General features: G+C 37.7%; 1 protein-coding gene across 1 annotated transcript; it reads left to right on the forward strand.

Annotated features, from left to right (window-relative positions):
- The first annotated feature begins 122 nt into the window (after nucleotides 1-122).
- On the forward strand, nucleotides 123-17318 carry ATAD5 (ATPase family AAA domain containing 5). The gene is made up of 23 exons (XM_086473821.1): nucleotides 123-188; nucleotides 1216-3005; nucleotides 3350-3437; nucleotides 4001-4165; nucleotides 4690-4828; nucleotides 5293-5377; nucleotides 5865-6046; nucleotides 6824-6981; nucleotides 7269-7422; nucleotides 7660-7953; nucleotides 8126-8222; nucleotides 8954-9036; nucleotides 9152-9297; nucleotides 9406-9556; nucleotides 9996-10166; nucleotides 11149-11267; nucleotides 12153-12246; nucleotides 12481-12545; nucleotides 13480-13660; nucleotides 14432-14619; nucleotides 14913-15745; nucleotides 16876-17040; nucleotides 17231-17318. Exons 1-23 carry the CDS (start codon nucleotides 123-125, stop codon nucleotides 17316-17318), a joined length of 5502 nt encoding a protein of 1833 aa, XP_086329947.1.
- The last annotated feature ends 2629 nt before the right edge of the window (nucleotides 17319-19947 follow it).

Here is a 19947-nt window from a genome sequence, read left to right on the forward strand (position 1 = left end):
AGGCGGCGGCGGCGGCCATCGGGCGGGTGAGCGGGCGGGCGGGCCGCGGCGGCGCCGTTCCATGGCGATAGCGAGCGCCTCCCCCCGCGGCTGAGGGCTCCGCTCCCGCCAGCGCCCGGGGCATGGTGGGCAGGGTCGCTGTGGCCGCGGCGGCCGCCTCCCTCCCTGAGAAAGACGGCGACGCTCAGGTGGGGACGCGGAGGCGGGCCGGGGAGGCGGCGCCGTGAGGGCGGAGAGGGGGCCGGCGGCGGCGGCGGCCTTGGGGGTGCAGCGGGGCGGGCTGGGCGGGGGCGCCCCTTTGTCGTTCGCGCCCGACACAGCGCGGCTGGTGGAACAGGGGGAGGCGTGAAGCGCCGCCCGGGCGCCGCGGGGCGGGTGCCCAGCCCGGTGCCCGGTGCCCGGTGCCGGCTGTCGCTCGCAGCCTGACGGTCGGCACTCGGGAGCGCGGCGCAGCCCCCGGGCCGAGCTGTCATGAAATGCCGCCTTGGGGGGCACCTCAGCGGAGCCCCCGGTAGCTCTGGGAAGCAGCGTTTTCAGTTTCAGATGATGTGATTTCAAAAGAGTTCAGGTTTTAACAAATGAGTTATAAAAGTCCTTTTGAGCCGTCTGTTTTGGCTCAATTTGGTGCAAATAAATTCTTTTATGGCTTGAATTATGATATGAATTCTCTCGTGTTCATTTTCTTTAAGTATTCTCAGAGGTCTAGTTTCTTCTTAAGATATGTCAGATGTTTCCTTATGGCAGTGTCACACATCTTTAAGTGATGTTGGAGTTCTCTGCCAAGTGCTCAGCAAGTGCTCTGGCAAACATCTCGAGGTGACCAGTAGATACAGATCATCTGAGTTGAAGTTCGCTTTCTGAACTCTAGTATTATGAAACCTCCGCAGAGCTGTGCTGAAGACCTTGTGGTCACTTTCAGTTTTGGTGGCCTTAAATCTACATGGGGGTTTTATTTTTTTTTAAATAAATAATATTATTTAAATAATATTTTTTTGAAATGGCAGAGTCTTGTTTCAAGCTTAGAGGGCTTTTGAAAACTTGGAGATAAAGTTGATGTGCACACAGCCTTAGCGCGTTGACCTGAGTCTTTTATTATCTGCAAAATTAGTAGTGTCACTAATACATGATGTATACACATGCTGTACTGCTTTATATTGCCCTACTAAGTCATCTTAAGTTTTTAAAAACTAAGATTAATATTGAACTTTTTTATAGCCATGCAAGAAACGGCGAGAGGAAGATACTTCTGTAAAAACAATCGAAAGATATTTTTCACCATTAGCAAAACCCGTGGATAAAGTGTTGTCACTACCAAAACCCAACAATATCTTGGATTATTTTAAAAAGACATCTGTAACTGAAAAAGCTACCTTACCAGTTGCAGCTGGAGAAAATAAAACACCATTGGATGCTGATGACAAGGACTGTAAGTCACCTCTTAAACCACCTTTAAAGCGGAATAGGAGAGGGAAGAGAGTTAAGTTAAATAAGTGGAGAGAGATGAAAGAATCTGAGAATAAACATGAAATAGAAAATAACAGTGATGATAGCAGAGAAGTAACAAGACTGAAACAAGACAGTAGTGATTTTATTGCAACTTGTACTTTAGTTGACCAAAAATCTGCAAGAGAATTAGCAGAAGATAATGTGCAAAGAGAGAACTTCTCAAATGCTGTCATCTCCAGAAAAAATACCAAGAAAGTTCGTTCTGAAATAAATGGAACAAAAAATAGAATAAGAAAATCAAGGAAAAGGACGCACAAAGTAAATATGGATTTATCTGAAAGTTTTTCATCTGAAAACCAGCTGAATGAAAAGTGTCAAAAGGAAACTGAAGATAAGCAGACGGCGTCTCCTACAACAGCAGAGTGTGACACTCCTATTAGTGGTTCCGTTTTTGATGTTCATACGGATGATAAGACATCACAGGCAAATAACAGTATAATAACGGTGTCATTTGAGGACTTCTTGAAGAGTCAGGGAGAAAATAGTGTAGGTCATTTTGAAGGAGACACAAAGGCAACAATGGACAGTTCTGCCACAGCAAATGAAACGTACAACAGTGATAGCGTTAGTAACCCAGAAAAGTGTGAGGAATCTCCACAGCTACCACTTAGAACAGTAACTGTCCTTGCACAAGTTCATTCCATTCCCCCCAAATTAGCTCCATTACATAAGGAGCAAAAAGACTCTAGGAGAATAGCTTCCATTTTTTTGAAGCAGAAGGGGTGTTCAGGGGAAAAGGAAAGTAGCCCACCCCTCTTGGACATTGAACAGGTTACTCAAAAAAGAAAATCTAACGTAGTTATTGAGGAAGAAGAATTGGAGTTAGCTGTACTAGAGACTGCCGGGTCAGATGCTTTGAAGCCAAAATGTACGCTGGAAGAAAGGCATCAGTTTATGAAGGCATTTAGACAACCAACATCAGATGTAATAAAAAGTGGAGTTAAAAAGGCACCTGGAAAACAAAAGCAAGCCATTGGAAGGTCTTCAAAAGCAAAAGGAGGACCTGAAAATGACATTGCTTCAAATAAAGGATTAGGAAGTGGAGTACCAGAAGATTATGTTGACAAATGCACACATTCTAGTCCTAAAAACAGTAGAACTAAACCCAAAAGGCCTAAAAAGTTTCCAAAAAAAGGAAATGGAAAAAGGAAGACTTCAGAGACTAAGGAAATAGATATCTCAAATACTAGTAATTATAATGAAGATGAGGAATCAGGAGCCAATGTTCTTACTAAGGAAAAGACCTTAGATGTAAGAATTTCACCAAGTCCAAAAGTGAATGAGTTAAGGAGGAGTTTAAGGCAGAAGAAAATCAAAACATCAAAAAATGTTACACCTAAAAAAAACAGGATTAGAAATACGTTTTCTGAAGATGAATTAAGTGGAAAGTATCCTTTCCAGACTTCGACACCTAAAGCAAGCAAGCGATCCATGAGGAAAACTAACGTGTATAAAGCTGAGGTGATTACCATGCCCTTTGATGGGAACAGCCCAATCAGGTAAACACTTTAGAGTATATTCTGCCTTTTTGCACTTTGCTTTCCTGCAAGTATTTTAAGTGTAAGACATAATTATAAATTGATTGGAACTCATACCAAAGCTGCATGAGTACTGGTCATGGTGGATAATAATACAGAAGAACCAAAGCTTATTCTACAAATGTGCTTGCGCTAAAGACATCAAAAAAACCCCAAACAAACAACAAAAAAACCCCAACCAACCACCAGTTTGGGGCTGCTTCTTTTGGCAGCACTATTTTTAAATGCTTTTGAAAATAAGATTGAGAGTAATGTTCCCCTTAATTAAAAAGTAATAATTGAATAATACTTTTTTCCCTAATTAGAATGAGGTTTACACGTATCAGTGGGACTACAAAATCCAATAAAGCCGAACCAATGAAAAATGAAGAGTTTAACTCAAAAAATATGAAGGTAATTTATGTAACAGTTTGTTTCAGTATTTTGTCATTTACTGCATGCATGTAATTGTGTTAATATTCAGTATTGTGTAATAGTCTACTGCAACACAATATAACCGTTCTCAGGTGCCTTACGGAAAAAGAATATTACTGTGGTTTATGATAGAATTTGAGATAATTTCTTGTACAGTTGTTGTACCTTAAGTTTTTAAAATATGTTTTATTCGTGTAAATTTACTTTTCATAACGTAACAGAAAAATCCAATAAAATAGTATGCTCGTGTTCTGCAGGTTCTCAGGCTGGGACACAGTGCTTGGGCACAGCAGATGCTTAACATCACTGCCCATATTTCGTTTGTTCTGTGGAGCCCTGTAGGGCTCCCCTTCCCTTTGAAAAGTATGTGTATCATCTTGGTTTGCTCCTCCTTTCCATCCTTCCGTTTTCTTTGAGACAAATAAAATTTTATAAAAATCATATGCTTTTATGGATGTGAAAAATTCTATTAGTATGTGAAATACTTACCAAATATATTGCTATTAATTGCTAGATATTTTGGTTCATTTGTACTTTAACAGATAAGCTCTGCTTCTAAAAATATATCCAAAGCGAAACAGCTGATTGAAAAAGCAAAGGCTATACGGCATAACAGATCAAAGGTTAATGAAGACTCGCCGGCTCCTGTGAGGCACTCGTCTCGACAGCGAGCTCTTGCTGAGAAGAAAAAATTACAAGAGAGTGGAGTAAGCCTATATACCTTGGGGGGTGGGGGGGACACATGTTTTTGTGATTCATTTAAGCAACAGAAATGTTTCTTATCTTGCAACATTTCTTTTAAAGAGCGCAGTAAGGTAGATAGCTATGCAATGGTGTGCTGAGTTCAAATGGCAAAGTGACTGCAAGGCAGAGGCTGGAAAGCTCATCCCAATGCAGATCTATACCACGCAGCAGGTGGTCGCACTTTAGGAGTGACTGTTTCTCTTTCCTAATGGACAGCAAGGTGTCTCTTTCCAATATGTGTGGTTTAGACATTTAAATTTAGATGAGAGTAATTCTGGCCTTCATTTATATATTGGAGATCTTATTCTATATACTTTTTCTGTGTAAACAGTAATAAAAGTATTGTATAATCTTCAAATTGTATTTGCTACTTTTGAAGCTCTCTAGCAGTTTCTTCAGTTCTCTTGGTACTGGTCACTGAGTTGTATTGTTGATAAAGGAGGAAATGTTGTGTTTCCTTTCTTATTTTCTTTTCTTTTCTTTTTAGGACTCAGTAATAATTTTAGATTCAAGCCTGAGTAATGCCACTACTACAGTGCAGAATGTGAAGCGAAAGAATCTTCGGAGTTTAAATGATGTTTTGGGTAAAAAGTCTAAAAACTTGAAGGTTGCAAAGAACTCAAATGGTAATTAATTAGGTTTTAATGAATGTGTTTAATTTTTATTACAGTTATTGACTATTATAACTTTATTTTATAGATGCCTTTGCAGTACTTTCATCTCTTCTGATTTTTATATAATATTGTAATATATACCTTTTACTTTTATGACATGAGTTAATAGTGCAGAAGTTATTTCCATGTGCTGCTTTGATTTTTCTTCATTTGGGGAAAACTGTTTGTTTGAAAAACTGCCAGTAGCATACCACGTTTTGTTGCCTTCTAAGGGTTTTATTAATGTTACAGAAAATAATGTCTGTAGTGATGAAATAAATAGAAGTAAAATTATAATGAGTTTTGTTAAAATACTCAGCTTTCCCTTAAGAAAAGCAGATTCCTTGATGTTATTAAATGGTGAACAGAGAAGCAAGGTTAGAATCCTATATCAGTGCTAATCCAATAATGATTTTTTTTTTTTTTTCCTTTTAAAGGAAAACTGGGATATCCACCTTCCTTCCTGGGCAGAAATGCTCAAAACTCTGCAGGTGAACCAATTGTGATCTTCGATGAAAGCAGGTCAGTTTTCAAGAATGCAGTTGCTTGAGAATCAAAACGTATTTCAAGGTTACTTTTAACATTCTCTTATTTGACAAATTTAAATACAGTTATTGAACTGTGATATAAATGTTCATGGTTTTTATACTGATCAATATGTTCATCTGCTTGCAAAATTTCAGGGTTTTTTTTGGAGAGTTGTTTCCTCAACCATTGTTGAGCCATTTTAGATGGTTGAAAATGTAGTTGATGACTGATTAAAAAGAAATCTTAAATTGTGTATAAAAATACAAAAGCAAAGAGGATTATTTTTTTTAAATTAAAATCTCTGACACAAAATTTAAAATTGAATGTAAACTTACTACGTTTAAATTAACATTAGCAGTCTGCCAGACTATTTCTAACTCGCGTGTAGAAGTGAATGTGATTCAGTTCTGTTGTAAACTTTACATAGCTGGTAGTTCTAATGATTTTTTTTTTTTTTTAATTACTTCTATTTTTATTAAAGCCGAGATGCATCTGAAAATTCTCAAGACGATGATCAGTTCAGAGCAAAACGTGAATTCTTGATGAGTGGATTGCCAGAGACCCTGAAAAGGCAGATTGCAAAGAAGGCAGCAGCAATGGAAGCGTACTCTCTTGCAAGTTCATGTTTTAAGACTGTCGTCCATGTACAGCAGAAGGATGACTGTAAGCTTTTCTTCAGCCATTGTGTAAATGTATTTAATAATTTCTAGTAAATCTGTGCAGGAAAGAAAAGAACTTACTATAATGACTGGAATAATTGGTAGTTCCCTCTTTGTGTCACAGTAAGAAAAAACTTACAAGCTTCCAGTGAGATGTTTTTGAACACACAATTTACAGTTGATGCTAAAGCAATGTGTACATTTACGGATGGGGATGCAAAATTCTTAATATTTAGTCAAAAAAGTTTGTCTTTCAAGTTCCAATGTGGAGAATAAAGATCATGTTGGACTGATGGAGAAAGAAGCCATTTCCTTTTGACAAAGGCAAAATATTTCTCAAAAGAAAAGAACAGCCACTTTCCACTAAGGGAGGGAATATGCCACAGTGGAAGGGCATGACAAAGGCAGAAGGTAGAACAGCATTTAGCGGAGTTTATATTTGCAAACCAAACAATAAACAAACAAAATCCTTGATGAGCATCTGTCCTGGAGACCTGCTGAAGGCACAGGTGGTTATTTAGAGCAAGCAGAGCTCAGGAGCCACTTACTGGAGAAGTGTATGCAAAACCATGCAAATTTGTTCTGTTTGTGGGAGATGGCATTAGTAAAGATAAAGAGTTGATGCAGTATAAGTTAAATAAGCTTGGCTTTGGCATGATAAGGCTATAGTTAAAAGAGCATTTACTCTTATTTACTGTGGGATGATTTTGTCTGTGATTGTGTCTCTCTTTTGTTAACAAAGTTGCCTCTTGTTTTGTTTTTGGTGGGGGCTCTTTTGTAGGTTATCCAATGTGGAAACTGAAATCACCATCGTGTCCTCTTTTAACTAAGCTGAGGAAACTGAATACTGAAGTCACTAATGTCACAAAACTCACTCTCTCACTTGGTGAATTTTCCACTGTGAATTCAAAACTAACTGGAAACTGCTCCGCGCCTGTGGTTAGTACTTCAAAGGGGGGGCTTGAGTTACAAGAAAAATGAAAACTGAAATTTTGTTACTTGTTAGGACTTCCATTGTTTTAAAAAAATCCCGTAGTTTGAATCTGTCAGTCCTAGGTTTTTTTTTTCTTGTGTGTGATTTACCTATTTTTGTGTTGTAACATTAGACAATTCTCAAGGCTTTCTGTTAATCTCTGGGTTTAACAATACAGCTGCCAATTTAAATTATGAAAAACTGTCATTGTTGTTCTGTGTCATATTTTCAAGTAATAATTTGTGTCCTACAGCTTTCTGGCCACCGACCAGTTTTTCCTGATAAGTGCAGGAAAGATTTACTGGATGAGATCACATCTTCTAATTCTCAGTTTCCTGTGAGAAAATACTTCTCCAAGTTTCTGAAAAAGCAAACGGAACAGTTGGTTTATGAAAACAGTATACAAGGTTAGTAACCTAAATAGGGAGAAATAAACACACAGTCACATTCACACTCTCTGACATAAAAAGACAACCTGGCTTTTCCAGAAGTGTTTCAGTGAAGGAAGATGTTGTGGGAAATAAATTGGTCCTCACATTTTAGGTCATTTTGACCAAATTTTTCAAATATGGCTTAAACAAATGTATGGTTGTAAAGAACATAGCTTGAAATTTTAAAAGGATGTCATTTTTTTTTTTCTTTAGAAAGCAGAGATGGCACTGCAAATTCTGAGGTAAATCAGAAACATTCTGACAATTGGAAGGAAACTAAGAGGAAAAGGAAAGAAACAGAAGACCACAAATCAAAAAGAAGAAAACAAATTGAAGGTACAGAGACTGAAATAAAATCCAGAGTTTCCAGGAACCCTGTTTCTCCAATATCTGAAGAAAAACAAGCAGAGACAGGACAAGCCACACAGTTGGGAAAAAATAAGACCCAGAAAGCAGATGTTGGGACAGAAGATGCTGGATATTTATCAGAGACAAATGCACTTTCAGGTAACTGCATCTCCTGTCCGATTTTCATGCTATTTGCACTGAGGGCATGTATATGTGATGTGTGTCAGCTTTCCACTGAGATGCAAAAATCTTATCTGGTCTTAATATTCTACTAGATTTGATCAACTCTTTTGCATGAAGAATATTTAAAAAGGTATATTTTTTCCTGTAGGTGTTGAAAAGGAAGACACGCTCTGGACAGAAAAATATCAGCCTCAAGATTCCAGTGAGCTTGTAGGGAACAAGAAAGAAATTGAAAGGCTACACAGGTCAGAAGCGGGAGCATGGATCCATTCTCAAAATAATTCCGACCATCCTGTTACTTGATTATACTCAAAGAAGTGAAGTCGGTTGTTTTACACTATGCTTGAATAACACTTACAGGGTGTATGTTTGTGGCCTTTGTTTTGGTTTACTTCCAAAAAGTTGCAGAAACAAATTGTCCGTGTGGAAGGTCTTTTGGCCATAGTTTCTTTAGCAATAATAGCTCAGTAGCTTGTATGATGTAGTACAAAACAAACGTGCATGGAATGCTACATTAGGCTGTGGGGTAGAATGAAATATTCAAGTAACTAATGCCCTTACAATTTTAGTGAAAATTATTTTTATCAGGTTATTTAAGCTTACACGCTATGAATGAGAGATAGCAACTTATCAGGCCTTGTCTATACTTCCCTACACGCATTCCTGATCTGACAAACAACACTAAACTATGAATGATAAACCATTTTCCACAGTTTAAGTAGTTCACAAAGTGATTTGGTTTTGTACCAATCAATCAATGGAATGGAGAATGAAGAAGGAATCCTTCTTTACAAAAGAATCAAACGCTGAACAATTTTTTTTTTTAAATATTTTTTAATCTGAAAGGACTTGATAAGTTTCTGAGAGGGGTAACAAGTGGCTGATGCCCCCTAGTTTTATATTCTGTTCCATCTGAATTTGGTTCACTTCATTCAGCAGCACTTTTTATTTTTTGTTCTGTTTCTTCCTTTTATAGTTGGTTAAAAGAATGGAAAAAAAGAGCTGATTGGGAAGAAAAAAGAAATCAGAAAGGGGAAAAGGAAGACAAAGAGCATCAAGGTGCTGACAGAATTAAATATATATATATAGCTTGTATTTCTTAATTTGGCATTAAAATGGCATGAATTGATAATGGTTTGAACAATCCTTTCTTTTCTTTAAAATAATTCTACAGATTCTTTGAGCAGCCTTGACTTTAAAGATAGTAAATCTGATATTGAGGAAGAGACCAGCCTTTGCAATACAGTTCTGATAACTGGTCCGCCAGGAGTGGGGAAAACTGCTGCAGTGTATGCTTGTGCTCAGGAGCTTGGTTTTAAGGTTTGTGGAGTCCTTTCCTCAATGCTGTTTTTCTTATTTGTAACTAGTGACATGAAAGCATTCATAATACAAGAGGTGTAATTTTTTTTTATCTCAATACCGTTGCAGATATTTGAAGTCAATGCCTCTTGCCAGCGCAGTGGTAGACAGATACTGTCTCAACTAAAAGAAGCTACTCAGTCTCATCAAGTGGACAAAAAAGGCGTTAATGCACATAAGCCTTGCTTTTTTAACAGCTGTAGCAGTGCCAAGTCGCCAAGTGAGTTTCATGGTTATATCTGGGTTTTTTGGTTTGGTTGAGGTTTTTGTTTTATTTTAGGAACTGCGTTTCAGAAACAATCTTTAGACATCAGTTGTTTAAAAAAGAGTGAATTTCAGCTTATCTGGTCATAATAAGAAGAAATGCTCTGTTGGTTAATGCAACTACATACCAAATTAAATAATGACTTTATTAAAACGACCAACTTTTGATTATCTGAAGTTATTTCTCTAGTGGTGGACTAAGTGCTGTGGCACTTGAATAGAAAATTGAACAGAAAGCGTTGCCTGTAACAGGAGAAAAGTAAAATAAGCAGAAATCAGCACAATAAACCTGTCCTGTACTAGATACAAAACTGGGATTGCTCTAAATTTGCCTGAGAAATGTCAGTTTGAGATTACATTTCCAGCTTATATTTGATATAAAACATATCTTGCAGAAAAAATGTATTCTCCAAAGAAAGTTATTTCACCAAGAAAACCTCCACTGTCACCAAAAGGAGCAGGATTAAAACGAAGCTTACCCCCTAAAACACTGGCAAACTATTTCAAAATTTCTTCCAAACATAAAGGTAATGACGGAGCAGTAACATCTCAAGAAAAAAACAAAGGTAGGTATTCCTATTTAATAATTGGTTACCTTTGGAGAAGGAAAAGCTACACTGTGCTACTATGTATGTGGAGCTGTGTGGAGAAAAGAGTAGAGCACACTTACTACACTCTTAACTGCTGGCAAGTGCACCCCGGGTACGCTTAGCTCTATAGGAAGTCGCCTTTACTCTCCTGTAATAGAGAGTGAAGTAGAGTACAGCGGTCTGAAGTTCAGTAGGCTTTCCTTAGTTGTTTGGGGGGTTTTTACAGAGCATTTAGGTAAGAGAAGATAAATTAAAAACTGCCTCTAGAAAACACACCTTTATATTACACCGGTGCCTCTTTCAGATTGGTGTGGAATGGCCATTATGCTATGTGGTGTGTGTATATATATACCAAAATTACTGCCACAGAATTAAGAGGTCCTATGAAGCCAATAAATATTTGATTACAGACTGGATTTTAATACCTCGAAGGGCACACTGAAATCTTTTGAGTCTCTTAACATTGGAAGGTCTGTTTCCAAATTTTCATGGGATCAGGAAGCCTTAAAGACATGTTTTTCGAAAGGAAATAACTTAGTTGGACAACCAGTATTTTTACACAGACAGTACAGAGGAATCACGAGCGAAGTGCTGGATAGAATTGGGGCAGTTGAGTCTAGTCCTTATCTTCAGGCAATCGTATTGCATCGTCTTGAAGGACTTGTCTGTTCCATGCCCTCAAGACACCATAGGTCACAAACAGGTGAGGTGCAGAATTAATTTTGTAAATAGCCAGCCCTTCACCAAACATGGTTGAATTCCCAGCAAATTAGTTGCAATTTTTTTTTTTAAACAAGAGACATCAGAAAAGGATGTAGGTCAGATTTCTGAGGTTTTGTGTCCATGTAGATGTTTCTTAAGCAGTTTATACACGGGGTGTTTTTGAAACCAGTGTCTAGAATGCATATTAAATTATTTCAGTCCTTTATTTCCTGCTCAATTCTTCACCCATCTGCAGGAAATTCTCAGAATTCACGTGAAGAAAAGAAGGACGCTCAAATTAAGTCAATAAACAAAGAAGTAGAAGGTGGAGAACACAACAGAAAAAGTGCAACATCTCTCATTCTTTTTGAAGAGGTAAAATTTACATGAAATATTTTGGTATGAGTAATATGTCCTTTCATTATGTTTAAAGAATTTAACTACTTTTCCCTTCCTCCTTGAGACTTCTAGGTAGACTCAAGTGTGAGGATTATCAACTTCTTAAAAATTAATTCAGTGTTTGATTTCATCCTCATGAGTACTTTTTTTAACCATGGATCATTATTTTACAAAGTTATTTTAAAAGATGAGGAAACTATCATCTATCAACAGTTGTTCACTCTTGGAACAGTTTGCAGGATTCTGCTAATTTAATTTCTTTGGTTATGTCAAAAGTGTTGGATTATAATTTTACACTATTTACATGCACTAAGACACTTAAAAGTCACCATTAACACTCCAGTAATTGCAATAGGTGAGCTCACATTAAATTCTACTTTAAGCTCTTGCCCGAAAATGTCTTTGAGTCTTAAACTAAGAATATAAAATTCCAGCCAAGAATGAAATTTTAGGTAAATAAGAGGTACAACGATGTTGCCAAGTGTGGGTTGATCCTACAGATTACTGGTGCATTTTTATTCAAAAGGAAAAAAAAAAGAAAAAAAAAACCCCACCAACTTCAAAAGCCACCTGGACATGGTCCTGGGCAGCCTGCTCTAGGTGACCCAGCTTGAGCGGGGGGGTTGGACAAGGCGACCTGCAAACCTCACAACCAGGCTGTGATTCTGTAAACTTCAGCACAGAAGACTGATGGCAGCGGGGTGTGCTAACAGGTGACCTCCGCCTGCAGCCCGTGCGCTGTCTGTGGCCACGCATGTTCAAGAAACCTGTGTTAATGTTAAGGCTCCCTCAGACACTCACAGTGTCACTGTAGCTATTGTTAAATCCACTGATATTTTGCACTTCATTTGTTTTCTGTAGGTGGACATAATATTTGATGAAGATGCAGGATTTCTAAGTGCAATAAAGACATTCATGGCAACTGCAAAGAGACCTGTAATTCTTACTACCAATGGTGAGCAATGTTTGTTACAGTAAGCAGGCTTTAATGGACAGAAGAGCCTTGTTCAATAAGATGGTTTAAATGGTGGTGGTTGAATACAGCTCCTAAATGTATAATTAAATGAGTTGAGACTACAAAGTGAGTATTATAGTATTTTAGTAAAGATACTGGTTGCTTTAATGGGTAAAGAAAATACTTGGCTTTGAACATAATGTCGTGACAGTTCACTGGTATCTCTTGATATAGATCCAACATTCAGCTTAATGTTTGATGGCTGTTTTGAAGAGATCAGCTTTAGAACCCCTTCCTTGGTGAGTCTGTCTTTGGAAATGCAGATACGTCCTAAGCAAGTGGTTGTCAGCTAATTCAAGTTTGAAATGTAAATGTTGGTGTAGGTTTATATTTACCTGATGTGATACATCTGTTTCATCAGAAGACTGACTTTTGGGGTATTATGCAAGGATGTGTAAGATGTACTGATCTTTTTACGTGTAGAATTTTTATTGCTGGCATGGGAGAGTTATTTTCTTGACCATTTAGTATTTGAGAGAATTACAATAAGAAGGTCACTTAATTTTATTTTTAGTATATGGTAAATAATTTCATAGATGATGTATCTAATAGTTTTGATTCAAAGGCTGACTATGCCAGTATTGGTTCATTCATTAAAAAGTGTAGGAACTATTCTAGAAGTATTGTGGGTTATTCCTTTAGTGTAAACACTGGTATTCTGTATAGCGAATAGTTTTGTTTGCAGCTATGTATTATGTGAAAACCATAAATAAATGAGAATCAGAGGGAACTAACTTTTGAGAAGGGGAATTTTTTTTTAAAGTGAAATTGAGAATCTTTTGGGCTTCCAGACAATTGCAGAGTTGAAAGAAAGGAGAGAAGGAAAAAAAAAAAAACCACCCAAACAAACCAACCTTTACAGTGAACATAGTTCATTAAAACCTGTTTGCTTGTGATGAGAAGCAAGGTGTACGTGGTTTCAGGAGCATAACCAGATTATGTGTTTTTAATGAGTTGAATTTCTAAATTGAACTTAATGATGTGGACTGTTTAGATTTGGTACAGTATTCTGCTTTAGTTACATTAAAATCTCTATAGAAACCTAATTTAATAAACTAATCTGTATTAAAAGGGAAAATGTATTGCAAGCATAAATAGAATTATTTGCTTGTGTGTGATGTATTGACTCTGGTAAGGCTTGTTTTCAGTGGTCTTTGCCTAACTTCTGTTTAGATGAACGCTGCTAGCTATCTTCAAGTGCTGTGTCTGGCTGAGAATCTACGAACAGATGTAAAAGATTTAGCTGCTCTGCTAACCACAAATAACTGTGATATCAGACAAAGTGTTCTCTACTTACAATTTTGGGTTAGAAGTGGAGGGGGATGCTTGAAAGACAAAAGTTTGGCACATCATGGTAGGTTGTTTTAATTTTATTTGAAAAGATATTTCTGCATCTTAACCTGAATTTGATTAAATCGAACCATTCTTAGACATGTATGAATAAATAGTAAGTTTCTGTAAGACTCCTAAACATTTGGGTAGGGTTTTGGGGGTGTTTTTAGCTACTTCAAAGCCTTGGATATATGCAGAAGGAACTAAAAATGTTGATTGTTATTCCACCTGTTTATTACCCGTCATTATGGTACTTAATTATCTCCCTCTCCTCTTCTGAGTAGCAAAATTGGGCAGAGCAGGGAGCCAGCAGTAGGTTCCCTTGAACTCAGAGTTTGCAGTTCTTTATCCATTTAGCTGAGTTGTAGGTGTCTCATCTAAAAGAAGCAGGACTGAAAAAGGAGAAAATGGGACAGCTGGCAAGCAGGCGGCGAGGGTAAGCACTCGGTCCCAGAGGATACGGGAGGAGCACCCCCAGCAGGTGTGGGTGCTGGGATGAAGGGTGAGCAAGCGAGAGAGAGAGACTAGTGGGCCCAGAAGGAAGAACAGAGCATTTCGGATGGTTCCTTGCAAAGAAGGGAGAGCGGGCAGATTGGTGACACTTGAAGAAATGAAACGGGGATGATGAGCTGGGTTGGGGATGACTAATTTCAGCTGCTATATTCATTCAGAACCGCAACAAGAGGCGACAGTTACAGTGTCTTTATAAAAGAAATTGAGGCAAATAGGGGGAAAAATCAATTTCATGATGCAATTGTTCCTTTTCAAGTAAAGCATGTTGTCTTTTTTGCAGGAGGAGATGAGACAAGCAAGGCAGATCATGTAATTCGTTCTGAAAAGACTACTGATTCTAAGATTGCTTTTTCTCAAGCTGACGCCCTTCTTCAGGAGTGTCCAAAATGTGATACAGGCTGTGTAGAGACATTGCTTGGCCTTAAGAATATCCTGTTGCCTTCAGAAGATTTGTTGACTTTTCTTAAGGTACTTTTGTGGTTGACTAGCTTATACTTTGACTGATTGCCAGATAATTGAGCGTACTTGTCACTGTGAATAGCATCTTCCTAGAAGCAAATCTCTTTGAAAAGGTTTGTGGTAGAAATTAGGAGATTCTGTTATCATTAAGCAAAATCTGAACTGGGACAGTCTCCTACAAGCGAAACAGTCCCTCGCCTTATAAAGACAAAGCCAGGAGTACAAGATTTTCTGTAATATTTTTACTTTTAAAAAAATTATTTTAACGTATTAATATATTTTTCGCAATTATTATTTTACAGCACAAACTCACAACCATGGAGAAATGGAATAAATTGATGGAGCTTCTCACAGAATTCCAGATGAAGAAAGTGGATTTTATATATAGTAATCTTGAACTACTTCTTCCCTTACCAGTGCAAGTTCTTTCAAACCAGTCTGAAGCCTCTAACTCTATACTTGAAAGGATTACTGTAGCTTCTTCAAAAACCGGATCTACTAACAGTTATTGCTCTGGAAAAAGTAACCCTGGAAAAAAGTCTAAAAAGACAAAAAAACAGAAAAGACTTGGTATTTTGGATGACAGTGACTTATTTGATAGTGGACTGAACTATTCAGCTGAATTCCTGACTTTGCAATCGGATAGTCCTGCATCGTGTGCTGAAGTGAATAAAGAGGAACCAAAATTGTTGATGAATAAAGAAGAAAAAGAAATTAAAACTAAAACCTCAGCAAATGAGAAAGGGTCTGCTCTTGTTTTTCAGTGTCTGAATTCACTGACTGAGTTTGTGGACAATATGTCTTTCTTGGATTGCTGTGTAAACACGAACACCACGGAACCGCTGGAGTTTTCTAAAGATGAAGGATTTAATTGGACAAATGGCAAAATCAAAAATGGTCTTTGTGATGAATTCAGTATAGAAAATACTGATTGGTGGAGTTCTCAGAGCTGTAGTGAAATAAAGGCAGCTATCGAAGCGCTCAGTTTTAACAAATGTTCTGTTAATATTTCACAAAACTTGGAATCCTTCTTGAGTACCAGTAAAACCCCTGAAAGTGATCGACTGGAGGGACTTACTTTGCATATTTCAAACGCAAGAAATTATGTATCCTTCAGTCAGTCGGCTGATTCCAGGTAAGACTTTGCTAAGATTTCTGGAATAGAACGCAGTTATTTGCCAAGAAAAGCACTTCACAGGGTGTAAGGGCTGTTTCAGGTACTATGTATAAACATTCATACTGACAACATTCATATTGGTATCTCTCAAAACACTGGAATACGTTGTTCACTTTGCTTGTCTAAGCTTAAATTAACTGCTTGGCAATGTCTGCAAAAATTGGCTTTTCTTGTTTGAATAGCCTGACTGTGATGTTGTTGGGAATGGTAGCCTTATTCTAGTCTATTCACTTGAAAAATGAGCAGACAAACGCCACCCCCAAAAGAATAACAAACACCTAAAGGAATGGCTTTTTCAACACAGACAGGCGAACTGAAATGGATTCTGCAAGTACTAGACATGCACATTTTTCATCCAGTGCCTGGTCATACTGAGCCTCTATTAAATGCATAGTTGTTGCTTGATGAAGACCTAACAAAAACAAGTTACTGCAATTTTTTTGTAGTAACTTACACTAACGAAGAACAACATTTAATAGCTTATAAAAGATCAAGGAATACATTGCTGCTAGCAACTGTGGATAGGAAAGATTGTTTTTAACATAAACGAGTCGTCATACGTGGAGCTGGCGTAATAGGTGAATAAAACCTGTGCAAGCATCTGGCTCAGAAAATAGGTTAGACTCATTTCTGTGAGTCAGTACCCAGAGGAGCAGTGTCCCAGGGGATCCAGCCATCTAACCTGTGACCACATTTGGCCAATGTGTCACAAATTCTACGTTAGAGCTGACACTGACACCCTGGCAGATCCCGATCGCGTGACACTTTTTATTTGTGCAGACCAGAGGTGCTTTCGGTTACCCTCAGTAGATACCCAGTTTGTGAAGACCTCTCCAGATTCGACTCCATAGCTAAGCTAAGAGCATTGGCCAAACGAACTCCTGCCCCTCCTGTCTCTGTCTCTGAGTGTGTCTTTGTGGTGCTGTGTAGGCAGCCCCCGATCAGAAGCTGCTAATCTGTTGGGATGCAGTTCTGGACATCAGTGTGTTTAACAGAGGTTTAGACCAGTGGATTTGATGTTAAAGGAGCAAAAAGGGAACTGCACATTCTTGAACAAGAAACAATAAAGCTTCATTCTCCATTTTTAGCATTCAGAAAAAAGCACAGAAGAGGCTGGCGGTCATCAGAACGGTGTTTTCCAGAAGCCCGTTAAACCTGGGTAATAAGCAAGCCAGCATACTTGAATACCTCCCCACTCTTCGCAGTATCTGTAGGTCTGAGAAGCTTAAAGAGCAAGGGAAGACTAAAAGAAGGTAAGTTTTGGGTTTCCTAAATCATGCTGCATTTCTGTATACAAGGTAGTTAGGAATTTTAATAAAATCTTTTGTCAAATAATTCTAGGTAAGAAAGGTGAATGTTTGCCTCTCCAAATAATAAAAGTGTTGTCTTGTATTTAGAAATAACTTTGTCCCCTTACAGCCACTTTTACTTTTCTTTTTATAGGTTCTTGCATTATCTTGAAGGGATTCATCTTGAAATAACCAGACAAGTGATAAACGGTCTGTCTGCTGACTTCCCTTCAAGTTGCTAACACCAGAAATACCTTGTGCCTAATGGTGGTTTTCTCACCATAGTTTGATTATTTTTTTTTAATTTTTTACCACATTATTTTATTGTATATTCAGAGCCATTTGTATATTAAATTTGTATAAGTATTTAAAATAATATATATATCTATTGTCATGATATTGCTGTCCACAACTGAAATGTAGGTTGGTTTGTTGCTTGTCCAGTAAGTGCATTTATAATGTTAAATGCACAAACTCATCAATGGGGACTACTTCATACTGCCCTTCTCTGTAACTGGTGTATCACTTGGCAATAACTCCTTTTGTAACGAGCAACTGTCACAACTTCAACAGCAAAGTTGCTTTTTTCGGAGGAGACTGTTTTATTAAAATAAGCTTGTTTCTTTCTGAATTTGCAGTTGTTAAATCACCTGGGGTGGGAGGAGGCAGGGAGAGGAGGTGACAATTCTAAAGTGTGAATGACTAAAAACAACTCTCCACAATAATGACTGGGTAACAAGGTCTTTGCAAAGCACTGTGCCTCGATGTACATATGTTTGTATACATTAATTTCATTTCATTATTTACAGCTGTTGGATCTGCATGTTAATCTCCTAAATAGGTAGAGAAATGCTTACTGTAGCTCAAGATGGTCTTGGAGGTTAGGCAAGATTTTGTAAATAACAATTATTCCAGTGTTACATGGGTTTCAGTAATATTTAACTACTTCTAGTCTTGTATATTGTGTTCTATTTTTATACTTCATTTTGTATTTGTTAAGACTTCAGCCTGATTATTTGTGATTGACTGTTTTTATACGACAATAAATTTGTGAGACTTTGCTACAATTCTGAATATTTCTGTTGTATGAAAAATAAGACTCTTAAAACTTGACGTTTTCAGTCCATAAAGATGATGTTTAAGGGTTTTTTTAACTGGAGATATTTCAACCATGTACTTTTCTGCCTTTATATTGCAGTTGGACTGTTTGTGTTCCTCAAACTGAGTCAGGTTGGTGCCATGCAGTGATACTGCACTTACCTCAGTGTCTCTGTAATAATAAAGAAGGCCATTGTCTACTACATTCTGTTCTCATCTTATATATTTCATGTTTTAAAGATGTTCAGGAATGAGAAATATTTATGAAAACAGTAAATTATTTTAAGCTTCCACATTGTAGATAATAATCTTTATAGTTTACTCTTTCTGTAGCCCAAATCAAGTAAGAATTAAAGTGGTGGCTCTCAAGATCTTAATGGGTGTATTGTTGTATCTCCTGTACATTTCTGTAAAAATAAATAAATTTTTAAAAACATTAAAAAAAAAAATTAAAAGTATATCTGTTCACTGCTTTATAAAGGCAATCTCGATTACTGTGGGCACCTACATAAATTTGAAACAGGCCCTATAAAGTATTATTATTATTTCAGGAAATTCTGGGGTAATTTACAAGACATAAACCAGAAAGCAATGGGAAACAAGTTACCTGCTTTTGAAGTCAACTCTGGTTCTAATAACTGCCTTAAGAATTTATTTTTATAGGGGCTGTGCTATCCAAAAGGAGTCCAAAAGGTGAGGTGGAATTCAAGTATTTCACTTCTTGATGTTTGTGTGCAATTACCCCATAAAACCAACTCAAGCTAGTTTGAATGAAAGATAATCTACTTGGGATGATTTCTGGGAACTCTGGTAACTAGCAACTGTGCAGTTTTACGTATCAAGTAGGAGCATCTTTTGCGTGCTCGAAGCAAGCAAGTTTCTATGAGGGACAGGCTTGTCTTGAGGAGGAGAGGTCTGGGGCTGGTTTTGATTAACTGAACTCAGCTTTTTTTAACCTTTTAGGAAATGCTTCTCAAATGCGCTGCCGAAGTCGCCTACCTTTGAGTAGGAGCAGGAGCAGGAAACACCTTTTCTTCCACAACAAAAATCAGCTTCAGGTATCTTGGGAACGACTGAAGATACCTGGAAAGGAAAAAGACAAAACCCATGTTGTGAGCTACTGAAACAGAAAAATTCAGTGGAACTGGAAGTGAAAAACACCCCTGGAGTTTCACAATGACTGTACACCCTATTTAAACAGTAGTTATTACTGGGTGTACACTAATTTAAAAACGAAAAAACAACCACCATGTTGTTCTTGTTGAAAGCTCAGTCAAGTTTCAAGCTTTTCTTTCCTTTTGCTGTCATTCCAGTATTGCTTTCTAGAATGGAAATGAAGGTGACATTGTCCTAAAATCCCATGAGTAACACAGAAAAAAGCAGTTCAGCCTTAGACATGTTCTTGCAAGCATACACTGCGCTAAAGCTAACGCAGAGTAGGAGTGGGAGGATGGAAGGAGCCCTTTACAAGCAAGAGTATCTCAGTCTTTGGAAAAGCCCTGAGACAGGGCGAGGTGTATGTGACAGCTGAGGGCGGGGAAGGACAAGTCCCTTGCACGTTGCAGAGACACTGAAGCTCAAAAATCATGGGGCTGCTGACCAAGGCCGAGTGGTTTTGGCGGTAAGTTTCTATGTTGTCTTGAATATAAACAATCATTTTGTAAATGTCATACAGACTGTCTTTTTTATTTCACAGGATTTGTAAGGACAAAATTTGCTAGCAAAATTAAGCTAGCAAAAGAGCTTCAAAGTATGGCTTGGAAGAAAACTATC

The sequence above is a fragment of the Leptosomus discolor genome, chromosome 15 (genome assembly GCF_034619465.1).
Source record: "Leptosomus discolor isolate bLepDis1 chromosome 15, bLepDis1.hap2, whole genome shotgun sequence".
NCBI classification, from domain to species: domain Eukaryota; kingdom Metazoa; phylum Chordata; class Aves; order Leptosomiformes; family Leptosomidae; genus Leptosomus; species Leptosomus discolor.

Bases quoted from the DNA above. Each gene is read 5' to 3' on its own strand.
- ATAD5 (XM_086473821.1), top strand. From the start codon at position 123: ATGGTGGGCAGGGTCGCTGTGGCCGCGGCGGCCGCCTCCCTCCCTGAG. The intron at 5,378-5,864 runs GTCAGTTTTCAA...TTTTTATTAAAG, and splicing joins GTGATCTTCGATGAAAGCAG to CCGAGATGCATCTGAAAATT. The intron at 7,423-7,659 runs GTTAGTAACCTA...TTTTTTCTTTAG, and splicing joins TTATGAAAACAGTATACAAG to AAAGCAGAGATGGCACTGCA.